Source organism: Caenorhabditis elegans, chromosome V (genome assembly GCF_000002985.6).
Source record: "Caenorhabditis elegans chromosome V".
Classification (NCBI taxonomy): Eukaryota; Metazoa; Nematoda; class Chromadorea; order Rhabditida; family Rhabditidae; genus Caenorhabditis; species Caenorhabditis elegans.
The window spans coordinates 7,321,285-7,335,844 of NC_003283.11; the positions used below are offsets into that span (position 1 = coordinate 7,321,285).

A 14,560-nucleotide genomic window follows, 5' to 3' on the forward strand; every position below is an offset into this window, starting at 1 on the left:
TGAACAATCTATGTGGAATTTATCAAAAAATGATGTTATGTATTTTGTATTGAACCTTTTCAGGTAAACTTTCGAACAAGATAAAGATCAACAAGTTTAACTTTTAGATTTTCTGACAACTAAAGGCACAAGACTCATTCACTTAATTTCTTAAAATTGGTAAATGGTTGAAATGCTTGAAAAGTGTAGACATCCCTGAATTATATGATCAGGTCTTCCAGACAGTACGTATTTATACCCAATCCGCCCAGCAGCTCATCAAATTGAATTTTTGATAGTTTCAAACCAACAACACGATTTTTTCGATAACATGTCTTTAAAAGCTAGTCAAATATGGATGACATGTCAGACATCATAACTCGTTTCCAGAAGAACACTAGTTCTAAAACTGTATTCTATTCAAATTCGTGGTTTTTGTCAACATGTAATTTATGTAAATGCACATGACGAACAGTTCAAAAACATACTTTCATGAATAAGTAGACAAACATCTATTTTTGTAGTTTTCAGGAAAAAACAACACCTGTTCACCTTTAACCTCTTACCGATTACTCACGGGCTCCTCGGAACCTTGTTTTTTTTCTTCGATTTATTTTCAGATTTCCAGAAAGTCATCACAGACCAAGTCTCTCACAACTCTGTTGTCTCTTCACTTTGATCCAGGGAATCCCCCAAGATTCATCTGAAAGTCTAGCACCAATCAACACGAGGGAGTGTGGAGAATTTGAACTTATTGTTTTTGCAGGTGGAGTTCTCCGAGAATCTTCCGTTTAGTTTTTTGTTATGTTCTTGCTTTTGCTTTGAACCACTGGTCTCCGTCATAAATCACATTTTCACAACTGTTCTTTTTCGATTGACAGTGGGTTTAAATTGCTCCAATTTTTGATAAAAAAGGCCAGTCGGGAAAATATTGAGCCTGAATTTCGGAACATGAGAAAAATGATTTTTTCTTCGAATTGTTCATTGTCCACTACTATTATTTTATTTCTAACTGCGTTTATTTTTGTTTGGGCGGAAGATCCAATATGCGCCAGGTGGCAGAAAAATCTATCAACATATTGCTTATCGGTGAGCTATAATTTAAATTTATAAAGGAGGAAAATTGATATTATTGTTAGAGTTTTTAATAATAGAATCTTACTCTTCTTTTTTTTGAAGAGTCACTACTCTAATTAGCCTAGTAGCTGAAATTGATGTTAGATTTTTCCCCCTTTTCGAAGTTTTTAATAAGTGCTTGATTAATTTATTAGATAAATGTTTTTTTCGGGTGTCCAATGAAAATACACTAGGCATTTTTCTAAACATAATTTGATTTAGAATAGCTGATACAAAACGGGAAAATTAAAAAAAGAAATTTGTAGGAAAAAACGCCAGGCTTACTTGAGTTTTATTCACAATCTCTATCTATGTTAGATTTTTAATTTAATTTTTATCAGTTGGATTTTTGAACATTACTTTGCCATCAGGTTTGTGAAACTTGAAAATTGGATCTTGTAGTTTTTCTAGTTCCACTTCATAGTACCACTTGCACATCTTCAAATTTTTAAAAGCAAATCGTACTAATTCGTTGTCTACAAAAAAATTCGAAAATTCAAAAAAATTTATATTTTCCACATTGTGTATTGTGCTTTTGCCATATGAATGTATTTTCCATTTAATGCGCTTCTTTTTTTACTGGTATTTATAGAATTTTAACTCATGACCAATATCTAATGGTTCTATTGAATCAATTGTTAGTCATCAAGCAAAATATTTGCTACATTCTAGAAGTTCAACAAAGCAGTTACAGCTGAGCAAATAAATTATCTGTAAGTGGCAGTGGTCGCTGACTAGATCAACAATTTCAATCTTGCAATATTTCGAGCCCAGGGCATCAAAAATCTTGATTCTCCTTATTTACTACAATTTCAGAAAACTTCTGGATTCTTCAGAAAATTCCATGAACGCCATTTTGATAACCCAGCTGTGATGTCACACTTCAACTCGACAGCGGAACGAATTATTGTTCGCAAAGCTGAAAAAATCGGTTTTCAAATTTCAAAAAATTTCAGAAATGTTTTGACAATCTTCCTTGCCGTACAACTCTAGATGTTAAAATAAGAAATCGTGTTGGTGCATATCGTGATACAATGTTTGCTCTAACAGATTCATTTGTCAAATGTGCTAAAGTATTGGAAGCTCATAATTCTGATTGTTTTTACTCTTGGGATCCGTTTCTTGGGATTGATGGGGATGGAAGGATCCTTGAAAACTTTGATACGCGAGATGTTTGTAAAAACTATTTCGGACCGAGGGATTGCATAAGACACGAAATTATTGATTACTGTACTGTGGAGGCATGGAGAAGTTTTAAGAAGGTAATCCTGATAGACTAGAACATATTCTTCTTTTTATGATAAAAACAACGAATGAGCATTTTTTTTAGAGTGCCAAGGCATTTGGAGAGCAAATTTACGGGTGCGACTTCAGAGGCGTCTTCGTTTTTCCAGTTCGATATAATCATTAATGAATTTTTATTGTATGGTTATAGAAATAGTAACTTAAGAGTACTTGACGACTTTACTTGACGAGGTTCACTCATGTTCAAAATGCTAAAAACTTTGAATCGCGCAATTTTCGCGCTGTTTTTTTTTTGAGAGAACTTGAGCAAGAAGTTGACGGTGAATGCCGAAAATATATATTTGTTTTTTGTTTCTTAAGTATACATTTGTATAATATGTTTATTTATTTATTTATTTTAATATGTTTATCGTTTATTTTAAATGAGATAATGTTGTTAGTGATACAAGTCGTTGTCGTAAATGTCCACCGACTATTGGGAGTATATTTATATGTTTCACTTTTGTTTTCAAAAATGAAAGTCTTTCGTTGAAAATTATCATGATGAATCTGAAGTTTGATAAAATTAATAGGAAATATAAGATGTGCATACCCATCAAAAGAGTGTAAACATTCCCAAACAAATGTTCCACTGAAATACGTCCAAATACGGTTAGTGCTCCAGGAACTGAAAAATCATGAGGCTTAAAAAAAGGAAAATCATTAGATCAACCTCAGTTTGAAAGTAAAAGTCATATCAATAAAATATAGTGAGTCTTGGAGAATTGTTTGTAGAAAACACAAAATATTTTTACACATTCTTTTTCTTGCTCCCACAACTGTTTCAGTTTTCCTTGACTTCTGAAAAAATGATGAGTGACAAAATTAATATGTATATGCTGTCTTGGATTTTTAAAATTATTTTTTTTCAAAAAAAAAGCACAAACGAAAAAAGCATAAACAAAAAAAAACAAAATTATGACTTTCGCTACCAACTTACTTTATAAGAGTGTAATATCTTCAAAAAAGTAATAAAATTCAAAATCGCCATCATTATGAAAGTACATTTGATCATTTCAAGAGCATTTTCAGTTGAATTACATCCAGGAGAAGTGCTAAAATACCAGGTAAGAGAGTTTGTCGAGAATAGTGCATGGCAACCTTTCGCTGAAAGTTAAATTTTTATAATGAACTTTAATTAGTTGTTTAAATTATATAATGATATACTTACCGGACTCTGGCAACAGTTCATATATTTTTTTCGCGATCCTAAAAATGTAGATAAAAACCAAAATGATTGTAATGTTAAATAGCGAAAAAATTGTCGCATATTTCGTTGGAAGAAATACTGCACAAAATCTATTGATTGCAATTAAAACGATTTGATACTCGTTACCAAGATACAATGTATGTGATATATGGATAAGCCAAGATTCAATCACATCTGGGTATGGAGAATATCCGCTGAAATTTAACTTTAATTTGAAACTTCTGCAAAAAATGTCTCACAGTAAAGTTTTCGGCAAAAAATTGGTTAGAAACGCAATTGTTAAGATGATGATATTTGATGTGGCCCGAAAGAAACAAATTGTGTTGAACGCGGTTTTTTCAGATTTTTCTTTCAGAAAAATGCAGACTATACTGGAATTACAGATAACGCCAAAAGTTCCTATCTTCAAAGCTATACTGTTTTCAAAAAGGTTGCAGTGGTTTACTTACCGTTGCCATTAAGAATGCTACACCCAAATTGACAGGATCCGTATAGTTGTACACTTGTGACATACTTCTGAAAATCAAAGATCAGTGTTAGGGAAACTAGCAAGCCCACATTCAGTTTGGCATGCAAGGAGTAAATGTATTGATAAAAAACTAATATAGTTCCAACTATTTTTATCTTCATATGAAAAATTGATATTTTTCACATTTTGAATCCAACTCTGGCATCACCTATCGAATTTCTTTTAAAACCGGATTTTGGTTAATGCTAATGAAACTGACTCTATCTATGGAAAAATTATGAAACTATGTTCCTTGCTTCCAAAGTATATCAGAAACGTGCCAAAAATTGTCATTGTGGGAGCGATGTTAATTTGATGACGGTTTCTAAATTGCATAGTTTGACAAATGGGAAATTGTTTCATGCCAACTAATATGAAAATATGTCAGCTATCTTTAAGCTAGTGCGTCGAATTTTAAAATTTTGCCAGGCGTGCAAAAACATGTATTAGTGGAATCAACTCTGATCCTTGGAATTACGGCCTTAATTAGAAATTTTGTGGTACCTTGCACGTAAGGACAAAACATGAACCACATAGAAACTTCCAAGAAAAATAACAGGATAACCATAACCGGAATTTAAAAAAATCACAATGAGCGATACAACACTCGATACTTTACAGTGCAAATTACATGGATTTCCATTTTCTATGTTTTTGATTTTCAAAAATCTAAAAATTGCAATCAAACGGTATGTGAGACGTCATGTAGACGTATTTGGGTGAAAAGGATGTTGCTCTAAAATACTAAAACTTTAAACAACTGAATTAAAGTTTCTACATCATCAAAACAAGAAAGAGAATAAAAGAACAATATATTTTTTGTTACTTTTTGTAACCGAAATCATTGAAAAATAGTTCAAAACTAATAGTTTGCTAAAAAAAATTACCTCTCTCACATTGGAAAAAAAAGGCGAATCATATTTCACATTCTAGTAATTTTCCAAGCGTCTGGTTCAAGACAAGATTTTCTTAACAAACACAATGTTCATAAATTCAATGAAACTGACTTAGAACAATATGTTTTCATATATATTTTCACCCGAAACTTATCTCATTTCTCTTTAATATTTACACCAATGGCTGGTTTTACATGAGAGATTAAAAACACGTGAAAAACAAAATGTCTAAGCTAGATAATTATCAAATTCTTAGAATAAGAGGATGACAGTAAACACCTTGCGATACGAATATAATTAGAAAATGAAAAATAGTAATACAACTTACAAAATAATAAATTATAATTTTAAGTTATATAATCATATTGTGAATAAACATTCTGAATAGTTTCAGTTGTTATAAAATTTTGGAAAAATTATATCTTGGATTCAATTTCAAGGGAAAGAATTTTATGTGTTTCCAATAGAAAATGTAGAATTGCAATAGAAAGATTTTACCCTTAGAATTTTCAAAAGTTGAACATTGGACAATAAGTTCACTACTTTATTAAATTAAATAAAAAAAACTTCCAAAATGAAAAATTCATGAAATACAAATTGTAGTTCTAGCGTTTTCAAAGTAAACTCCTCAATGTTGCATGCGTCCTTTTGGGTAAGTAAGTCATCATTTCCACCCTCCCCATTGCTATGACCTTAAATTTCTCATGTTAGTCGATACTCGAAAAGGTCGATTTAAAGTAGTCGATATTCTTCCTATAAGACGAAATAAGGGGTTCAGGCCATCTCCACACCATTGACCTAGATATTGAATCGATATTCTCGGCTAGAGCAGCGTCGACCTACCTTTGTTTTAAGTCATTGTTGTTTCTTGTCTATCTATATACAGGTTGTTCACTCCTTATTCTACTACTGTAAATTTGTGCCTGTATTTGTTCCTACATCCAGTAATAATGTCTTTCTATTATTCCAACATTGTTTCCAATCAGGAAAAGACTTTCTACGATGCTCAATTTTCAATGAGTTCTCTGAAACAAGTCTCCCCCATTTCTGGATCCCCACAACGTGATGATTCATTTAATATCTCACCAGCGAGCTCTTCACCGGATATGCTAGTTGAAACCTGGAAATCTGACGAAGAAAATGCTAAATCTGAATCACCATCTTCTCAAAGCACAACTGCAACTTCAACAAATGATGACCTATTTGCAAGTGTCGGAACGTGGGAGGTACATGCCAATGAGAACAACATCACAGTCAATAAGAAGAAGAAACGTTCCCGGAAGATCCGTCGTCTGCGAGATGTACAGGATTCAGATGAAGAGAGGCCAAAACCAGTTATTGCTCTTGTTCCGTTGGTTCCAAACCCATTCTGTGTTAGTGACTCGCTTCTTTCAAAGTTGGGTCCTGTTGCCACCAAGCGTAGACGAGTTTGCTTCAATCCAACAATCTCATTTCATTACTATTGTGTTGATAAGTAATAATTTCTGCAAATTTGTCCTTTTTTGTAATACCCGATTTTCTTTCCTCTAATAATTCTGGTGTTTTGTGTGCGTTCTGGTTAAATAAATTATGGAAATAACATTTTTGTTAACTGTAAATAAGTTTATAATAAAATTTCACGAAATTTAAAATCACTGTTTCTCACAATATGTAAGTAAGCATTAAGGTTCAGGAAAATCAAAATAGAAATTGATAGATAATTTTAGAGTTCTATTTGTCTGCACTGTTTGTCATGTGAAAATCAAAAATTTTGCTTTTTTAATTCCATTCGTGATAGATAAGGATTGCGTGGGCTTTATTTTCGAATTGTCCAGTGTTCATACCCAACTTACACTCACCACTCAACCTGAAAAGAGCTGAAAGGAACCGGTCAATATAGAATTAGAAAAACATTTTTAAAAAACCAACAAATTGCACACAAGTCTTCTCAAAAAGCATGCAGAGGTGGCCCACTACGCCTATTAAACATTTCTTAAATTTTAAAACACGAGACTTGACTTAGGTAACCTTGAATTCGTAACTTCCGGTTTTTAGTCTTATGAATTTTCATTTAATTCGTTTTTCTAAATAATCCTCTTACATATTAAAAAAAAGTTCTGATAACGATTTTTTGCCATTCCTTCAAATAATTTTCCGAATGCATTTGCTGATTTTCGTTCTGTTTTATTTCTTCAACAGTTACTCTGTAACTTCTTCAAAAGTACCAGTATGTACCAATGAATTTACACTGATCAACAATAAATGCTTGAAACTATTTACAACCCCAGCGAATCATTCTGCTGCTGAGAAAACATGTCGAAAATATGGAGCCACATTGGTAACTGTGAAAAATGAAAATGTAAGATTTTTTAGATGTGCATGGGCTTCATATTAGTTTTAGGATAATCATGCAATATCTACATTTGCTGGAACTTCAGCTTCATTATTATGGATCGGACTGTATTGTTTTGGTAATGATCCTTCAAAATGTTTATGGGACGATTCGACGGGCTCAGCAGATGTATACGATAATTTCGCAAGTGGTAAGACTTTGAACATAGCATTTGTATTAACTGATGTTTTAAGAAACTAATTTTTCCTTTAGGTTTCCCACTTGTTGACATTGGAAAATGCGTCTACTATTCCGTACAAGGTGCATTGACAGGAAAATGGTTGACTGAAAATTGCGATCTGAGTTCGAAAGCATTCATGTGCGAGTTACCAACTACATTTTCTGGTATGTACTCTTCGGCAGCTTATATAAAAACTTCTTCACTTACAGACAGTTGCATTTACAACTACAATGGGTATTGCTATGATTACTATGCAGAAGCTTCGTTTGTAGTGGCTCAAAATACTTGTGAGCAGTTTTGCGGGGATCTTGCAACAATTCACACTGCTAATGAAAACAGATACATTCTTACGGTGGCTCAGCATTATCCATCGAGCACAATTGTTCGAATTGGTGCAACATGGCCGGCTTCAAATGTTTATCAATGGGTCGATGGCTTACCTTGGGAATACAAAAATATTGATTTAACAGGGCCACGCGGTGGGGACTGCATGGTAATGTCCACTAGGCCTCCAAGTCCTGTAGCAGCAGGATACTGGTTTGGCGCTAGCTGTACAGACGAACGAAATTTTATTTGTAAACGCCCTGCGGGACTGCAATGTGTTGGAACACCGCCATCTGTAACTATATCTCCTATTCAAGACAATCCATCTTTCTGCAATTCCACAAATCTATTGGCTCCCGGTGTTGTCACATCTCCCAACTTCCCACGTAACTACAATAACAATGCATTCTGCACGTACCAATTGTCTACACTAGGATCATATAACATATTGCTGAGATTTGCACCATTTTCCCTTGGTACTTCTGATTATGTGATAGTTTACGATGGAGAATCGGCAAGTAGTCCGGTTATTGGAAATTATAGTGGAACCTTGGTGCCGTTTAGCTTAATTTCAAGTTCGAACAATTTGCTAGTGGTATTTAATGGAAATACCGGTGGCCAGGGATTCAGTGCTAGATATACATCATATGCTCCTTTAATCTAGTTATTTACACTTGTTGGCATAGATTTCAAGTTTCTTTTTTGTTTTGTTCTTATTATGCATCGCGTAAATACAAACTTGCGAATTTTTATCAAAACAAATCATATTAATCATGTATTTTTTCTGTATAAAAATACTTGCAAATATTTGTTGCATTAAATTTCAATGGATAAACAGTTTAAAACACGTTTGAATCAAGAATTGATAAAAAAAATTCAAGAAGACACCGTCGACGATGAGCTCTCTTGTAATTGCTCTCTTCTGTTTCCAAACAGGCCGACAAGAATTTTCTCAACGCTTTTCTTCTCGGTCAACCATTCCTTCACCAGTTTTCGGTACGCTGAAAAATATTTCAAAACTGTTACAATTTATATATTCTGTTTTTCCTACCCTACCCCTACTCGTATTGCACCAATTGAAATGTTAAACCTAAAAAACAGTTTTGTAGTCACTGATAGAATTGCGTCTATAATTTTCTGGCAAGGCTCAGTGATGAAATATCAATAAATTTTTCGAAAATAATAATTTTTTAAAATAATAAATTTTTTGAAGAATTATATTTTTGTGCATCGCAATTTAAATAAAAATTCTAAAAATTGATAAACTTCAATGTGGGGATGCATTTGAAAATTGTACAAACTAAAAATTTTAATTCGAAATGCTTGCCAAAATATCCACATTTTAGAGTAAAATTTACTGTCAATATCAACTGATTTTTCATTGTGGAAGTTTCGATCAATGAAGTCAATTCCTTCATTGCTCAATTTGTTCAAATGATTCTCATAGTATTCCCGAATTTCTTCGATTGTTACAAGCCCATTACCATCCATATCGGTTACCTATATTCAAAAAAGTACTTGATTTATTCTCAAAAGAAAACTTACATTGAACTCATTTGTGATGGCATCATCGAGCCTCTCATTTGCAGTTGCTTTATTCCAAGATGCCTTTTGGCAAAATGCAATTCCAAGTAAAACCAATAGGAATGATGAACGCATGATATTTATAGAAAGGGAATACAAAAAAGCGGACTAAGACTTACAAGGTATCAAAAATCTGAAAACAAAAAATAAAAAAATGTTTTAATTTTTTGCTCATTTTTTGTCTGCGTTTCTGCTCATTCGATCTCTGAAAAAGTGGCCTCATTTTTCTTTTTATAAAATGTTGTCACAAATGTTTTCCTGAAGATGTTTTACTGAAACTTCTTTAATTTTTCTACTTCTCACCCGCGTTATCCCGCCCGTGACCGATGTTTTTTCCTACTCACCAAGGAATTGTTTCAATACATTCATTTTTCTACTCTCCCGATAAACATGTATCTCTATCTATTACTCGAATGGGTGGAGTTTGACCACACACGAACTAAACTCTTCGATTTCTTCTCGTTGCTGGTCAGGGCTCATTGACAATCGAATCAAACTTTGGAATGTCTTCCAAGTCGTTTCTGATTCTAACACTCTTTATTGCTATTTCTAAATTGGAAGCACTCATTTGCTACGAGAAAAATTTAGGCGGAGAAGGTGTTAAAACATCGGACAAAATAGCTGCTTGCCTGTCGTTTTTCCATGCTGAATCTCGCGTGGCATCGTTCGGTTGGAAGATGTCGAAAATCACTGAAAAATTGAACAAGGAAAGCCAAAACAAAGAAAAATATTGTGAACAAGTTGTAAGTTTCAATTAAAAAAATATCGAAACTAACATTTTCGAATTTCAGATCGACAACACATTGGGAGAAGAGGGAATTTTGTGTTTGTGCTTTACCAATTTTTGCAATACCCCAATTACATTCGACGAGTTTGAAAGCCAAAAAGTTTCACTCAAAAAAATTGAATAAGCCAACAACACGGTCTGACAAATGCTACTTGAATAACTTCAATAGCCTCTACCTCATTATTTTTTTCCAATAGAATAGTTGATAGGATCTGTTTTCATTTGCTTCTTGTGTCAAATAAATTTTTATATTTACAATTAATGAGTCGCGGTTTTAGGTACTAACAAAAAGTAGAAATCACTAGCGAGGATACGAGATAGCAGCGATGTTTGCTGGAGGAAGCAAAAAAAGGAAAGAAATTAACAAATTTTAATGCTCATTTAAAAAGCGGAAACACGAAAAACTGGGAAAAATTGAGCAAACTATCAAAACTCAACTATTGAAATTTGGGCATTTCTAGGAAATATCAAAAAAATATTGTCAAAAAGGCAAGAAATCCAAGAAAAAGAGGGAAATTTTCTGTCAAACCTCGCCAACTTATTGTCGAGTGTTTTTTGGTCACAGGCTTCTGCCAAAATTTTCTGGGTGTTTCTTTCAGATTTTCTGACAACTCTGACCCTAGTTTTTGCATACCCTAGTTTAATACCCGCTTTTATAGAATATCTTGCTATCATGCTTACCCACACTTCTTCAAAAAATTTGGGTCATTTTTGAGATGTGCACCCTATCCCTTGCAACACACATTATTTATCATGTCGTTTGTAATGAACAGTTGTTGTTCTGTTCGAAATGATCCCCTTCGCTCGAGGCACAGAACTTCATTTTGCGAAAAATGTTTTTTGTTTCGGCGCTTTTAGTCGTTTCTTCACGTTAAAATGTACGGAGAGAAGAATTTTTGATTTTATTGAGAAAAAACCATTAAAAAAATAGAGAAATGACCGGAAATAGTCGAAAGTTATAAATTTTCAAAAAAAAAAACAAGAAACAAAAAACCCTATATTTTCTCGCTTTTCATCGAACGTATATTTTTCAGGTAATGAAGCATTTTCTTCTACTTGCCATCATCGGCATATTGTTCCTGGGTTCTACATATGGAGCAAGTGTGGCTACAGAGAAATTAAAAGCTTCCAACTGCACAAAGACTGAGGGGTTTCAGGCCATCGCTTGTGTTCTGGTACGTTTGAAATTTAGCTATTAATTCAATTTCAAAACTTATACACTAATTTATTTATTGTTTTTTTCAGCGCATGGCCGATTTCGCGCAGAAAATTGAAAAACTTGACATGGACGATAAAAATCAAGTGAATGAATTTGAAAAATCTTGCGTCAGTTTCGCTAATTGTTTTGAAACCCTCCAGTGTGGTCCAGAAGACCCGGCCGAGAAGAAAATAAACAATATGATTAAAAACTACTGTGATGCTGTTGTTTATGTTGCCAAAGACTTTGCGGATTGCTCCGAAAAACTTGAGAACAAGAATTCCACGTGCTACCAAAATTGGGACCCGTTCCCTGATGCAATCGACGAGGAAACTGACGAGAAAAAGAAGGAAAAAATGCTCCAAGAGGCTTGCAAGAATTATTTTGGAAAGGACAACTGTTTGAAAAAAGAGATTACAGAAAAATGCAGTGAAACCGAATGGAAAGGATTCCGTGATGTAAGAATTCAAAAAAAGTTTAGTGAGAATACTATATTAAATTTCAGCATTTTATCGGAATCAGCAACATTCTGCTTGAATGCGACTTCAGAAACATTCAATGAAATGTTTCCAAGTTTTGACTGCAATTTTGAATGTATGAATTTAATTTCACCAATGAACTTTGAACATCTGAAAGTTAGAATGGTTTCTTACATAATTTGATTTGTGGTCAAAAAATTCATTAGAATAAATAATCGTATATAAAATTAACAGCAAAATGAATCTATGACAAACAACTAAAAATCAGAAAACTATTGGTTCAAATATTTTTCCAACTATAGTATATCATGGCTCAACAGTTTCCCCACTTGCATTGAGACCCTTTAGTATGATCCAGAAGACCTGCGAAAATCCCTTTGAAAAAGACAACTTTTTGAAGAAGGAGATCACGGAAACATGCAGTGAGACGGAATGGAAGGAATTTCGTGATGTATAATTTCAGTAAGTTCTTCGAATGATGATAATACATACATTCTATTTCAAATAAAATAATTATTATCTGTCATGTGTACGTCTCATGCTACAAATTAGGGGCAGATGAACAGTTTAATTCATTTTGATGATAGGTAATAATCTTCATGTTCAAAAATGCCGGGAAATAATTTCGAAAAATCAGTTGAAATGCAGAAAAGTTGCCAAACTTCAACGGTCATCATTTCTCGTCTAAATATCTTTTTAATTTCATCGTCGTCATATTCATTCAATGTTTCCACATATGGACTAACTGATCGGACCGGAGTATCAGAAAGCCCTGAGTCTGAGAAGCTTGAAATTCTTTGTGGCTTATGAAGAACTTGAGTTGATGGGAGCTGTGATTGAGTGTTCATTTGCAATTTTCCCAACAGCCAGTAAGTTGTCATAACACCTATCCCTTTTATAATAACTTCTCCTCTTGAGTGGAAAACGGCCAAATTAAGAGATATGAAATGATGTTAACTTCAATAAATGGGCTTAAATGCTTTTCAAAAATATATATTCAATGCCAGAATTTGTTAGTCATTTGAACAAAGACAGGAATTTCTTGACAATAACCAGGCCAATGGTTGTAAAATGGCAAATTTCATATTAAAAATTGTCAAATCTAAAAACGAATAAAGTTCATTGCAAAAAACTAATTCGAGACGCTCAATATGAGCTATAAAACATGTTTACCAGTTCCAGAAAGTTGAATTCATGCAGTTTAGACGACAAACAATTGAGCACGAGCCGGACAGTAGACTTTTGAAAAATCGACGTCTTCCGGAGCCCAGTGCTTGTATGAAAGGTTACATACGTGAACACGGGATGGCTTGCATTTCAAGAACGGAGTGAACCAACTGAAATTTTGATATAAAGTTTCAAGTTATAATTTGGATCAAAATTACTGAAAAGCGTCCGTGCACAGCTGGGAAGATCGCATCTCAAAAGTTGAAACTTCTTTTCCAGATTCTTTAATTCCTTTAAGAATTTCTGCAAACATTGCCTGAGCCACTTTTGGGTCATCTGCATAGATCGGGCCAATGTTACAGTCCATTTTGTTATCATAAATAATAGTTTGTCCGATTCCAACAACTTTCCCATCCTCATCATATGCAACTTTCCCAAAACCATTTTTGTCATACATATGGGAAATAATGTACTTTTCTCTGTGATATGGATGTACACTTTGATCAAAATTGATTATATCTTTCTTTGGAACTTCTCGGGCATTTTTTAATAATGACACCGCCAGCATCTAAGTTTTCAGGAATGACGACATCTTTGCCATCGTAAAAACTTTTGTACCCAACTTCCATTGAACCGTGTCCTTTGTCGTCGTGCTCTTCCGTCCCAATAAGTGTATGCCAGAATCTTCGAAGTGGCTGATCTAAAAGATAAGTGCTAATTTAATGACTGCCTCAGACCACATCTACAAACTCACTTCCCCAACAAATAAGATTATCATCCTCGGTCTTGAGCTGCTCGTTTGCCATACTTTCAAAAAACTTCGCTGCCGCGCGGGATCTAAAATCTGGATCTATCCATCCAAGTCCAATGAAAACAAAAGACTTTTTTGTGGAATCGATCGGATGATGTTTGCAGGAATGCAATGTGACAACAGTTCTCGTTGTTCCTTTCAGACAGAATATTTTGAACTTGTAATCAGGAAAAGAGTTTTGCCATTGAGAAATGTCTTCTTTTTTGAACACAGTGCGCTCGTTTCCGTGCTAAAATAGGGAAAACTGGTTATAAATATTCAACGATTCAAAGAAGATTCATTGAAAACTCATAAGCTCTACTTTCTAAAATAAATGTGAAACGTAAAGTTTTTCAAATATCTTTATGTTTGTCACCCAATTGTTCATTGTAGCAAATCACTAAAAAGGAAAAAAAAAACTAACCCATTTCATAAACGCATCCACATATTCTTCACTAGGGTTCTGCATATAATCCACATCATCACGCGATAGCTGCTTAACTGTGGGAATTTTCTTTTTGGTAGATGAAGCCAATCGATTGAATGTTTACGAGAAATTGTTTACACGTGGAGTGATCATATTTCAAGACACATTTGATTACGAAATAATGATTTGGTAAAAATTGGGCCTTGATTTATTTTTTGGTTGGCTTTCCACGTTGTCAATACAGTCACGTAAAACATTT

General features: G+C 33.7%; 6 protein-coding genes and 1 pseudogene across 9 annotated transcripts; 5 read left to right on the forward strand and 2 right to left on the reverse strand.

Moving 5' to 3' along the window:
- Nucleotides 1–930: 930 nt before the first annotated feature.
- F10G2.10 (T20D4.11-like domain-containing protein) lies at nucleotides 931–2,506 on the forward strand (the record flags this gene model as incomplete). 2 transcript variants are annotated; one of them, NM_001307840.1, is made up of 4 exons in its annotated part: nucleotides 931–1,068; nucleotides 1,912–2,004; nucleotides 2,052–2,357; nucleotides 2,426–2,506. In NM_001307840.1, 4 exons carry the CDS (start codon nucleotides 931–933, stop codon nucleotides 2,504–2,506), a joined length of 618 nt encoding a protein of 205 aa, NP_001294769.1. The 2 variants fall into 2 exon arrangements, with proteins under 2 accessions (NP_001294769.1, NP_001294770.1); NM_001307841.1 differs by lacking the exon at nucleotides 931–1,068 and having other exon boundaries at nucleotides 1,969–2,004.
- A 247-nt stretch (nucleotides 2,507–2,753) lies between these two features.
- srx-92 lies at nucleotides 2,754–4,101 on the reverse strand (the record flags this gene model as incomplete). 2 transcript variants are annotated; one of them, NM_001028612.1, is made up of 7 exons in its annotated part: nucleotides 2,754–2,889; nucleotides 2,933–3,007; nucleotides 3,053–3,180; nucleotides 3,320–3,486; nucleotides 3,551–3,783; nucleotides 3,829–3,992; nucleotides 4,039–4,101. In NM_001028612.1, 7 exons carry the CDS (start codon nucleotides 4,099–4,101, stop codon nucleotides 2,754–2,756), a joined length of 966 nt encoding a protein of 321 aa, NP_001023783.1. The 2 variants fall into 2 exon arrangements, with proteins under 2 accessions (NP_001023783.1, NP_001023782.1); NM_001028611.3 differs by lacking the exon at nucleotides 3,829–3,992 and having other exon boundaries at nucleotides 3,320–3,480; nucleotides 4,039–4,081.
- A 1,842-nt stretch (nucleotides 4,102–5,943) lies between these two features.
- On the forward strand, nucleotides 5,944–6,471 carry F10G2.4 (uncharacterized protein; the record flags this gene model as incomplete). The annotated part of the gene is made up of 1 exon (NM_072463.3): nucleotides 5,944–6,471. The coding sequence occupies one exon, from the start codon at nucleotides 5,944–5,946 to the stop codon at nucleotides 6,469–6,471; it is 528 nt and encodes a 175-aa protein (NP_504864.1).
- A 636-nt stretch (nucleotides 6,472–7,107) lies between these two features.
- On the forward strand, nucleotides 7,108–8,718 carry clec-7 (C-type LECtin). Its single transcript, NM_072464.5, has 4 exons — nucleotides 7,108–7,331; nucleotides 7,374–7,515; nucleotides 7,578–7,709; nucleotides 7,755–8,718. The coding sequence occupies exons 1-4, from the start codon at nucleotides 7,131–7,133 to the stop codon at nucleotides 8,531–8,533; spliced, it is 1,254 nt and encodes a 417-aa protein (NP_504865.1). The 5' UTR covers nucleotides 7,108–7,130; the 3' UTR covers nucleotides 8,534–8,718.
- Nucleotides 8,719–9,883: 1,165 nt separating this feature from the next.
- On the forward strand, nucleotides 9,884–10,493 carry F10G2.2 (DUF19 domain-containing protein). The gene is made up of 2 exons (NM_072465.5): nucleotides 9,884–10,196; nucleotides 10,245–10,493. Exons 1-2 carry the CDS (start codon nucleotides 9,957–9,959, stop codon nucleotides 10,362–10,364), a joined length of 360 nt encoding a protein of 119 aa, NP_504866.1. The 5' UTR covers nucleotides 9,884–9,956; the 3' UTR covers nucleotides 10,365–10,493.
- Nucleotides 10,494–11,268: 775 nt separating this feature from the next.
- F10G2.1 (UPF0376 protein F10G2.1) lies at nucleotides 11,269–12,140 on the forward strand. The gene is made up of 3 exons (NM_072466.6): nucleotides 11,269–11,415; nucleotides 11,486–11,896; nucleotides 11,944–12,140. The coding sequence occupies exons 1-3, from the start codon at nucleotides 11,278–11,280 to the stop codon at nucleotides 11,998–12,000; spliced, it is 606 nt and encodes a 201-aa protein (NP_504867.1). The 5' UTR covers nucleotides 11,269–11,277; the 3' UTR covers nucleotides 12,001–12,140.
- A 978-nt stretch (nucleotides 12,141–13,118) lies between these two features.
- F10G2.11 lies at nucleotides 13,119–14,343 on the reverse strand (annotated as a pseudogene). Its single transcript has 4 exons — nucleotides 14,299–14,343; nucleotides 13,839–14,124; nucleotides 13,303–13,784; nucleotides 13,119–13,254 (listed from the first exon to the last, which is right to left on the reverse strand). Coding segments are annotated over exons 1-4 (949 nt in total).
- Nucleotides 14,344–14,560: the final 217 nt, after the last annotated feature.

Bases quoted from the DNA above. Each gene is read 5' to 3' on its own strand.
- clec-7 (NM_072464.5), top strand. From the start codon at position 7,131: ATGCATTTGCTGATTTTCGTTCTGTTTTATTTCTTCAACAGTTACTCT. The intron at 7,516-7,577 runs GTAAGACTTTGA...TTTTTCCTTTAG, and splicing joins ATACGATAATTTCGCAAGTG to GTTTCCCACTTGTTGACATT. The intron at 7,710-7,754 runs GTATGTACTCTT...CTTCACTTACAG, and splicing joins GTTACCAACTACATTTTCTG to ACAGTTGCATTTACAACTAC.
- F10G2.2 (NM_072465.5), top strand. From the start codon at position 9,957: ATGTCTTCCAAGTCGTTTCTGATTCTAACACTCTTTATTGCTATTTCT. The intron at 10,197-10,244 runs GTAAGTTTCAAT...TTCGAATTTCAG, and splicing joins AAAAATATTGTGAACAAGTT to ATCGACAACACATTGGGAGA.
- F10G2.1 (NM_072466.6), top strand. From the start codon at position 11,278: ATGAAGCATTTTCTTCTACTTGCCATCATCGGCATATTGTTCCTGGGT. The intron at 11,416-11,485 runs GTACGTTTGAAA...TGTTTTTTTCAG, and splicing joins AGGCCATCGCTTGTGTTCTG to CGCATGGCCGATTTCGCGCA. The intron at 11,897-11,943 runs GTAAGAATTCAA...ATTAAATTTCAG, and splicing joins AATGGAAAGGATTCCGTGAT to CATTTTATCGGAATCAGCAA.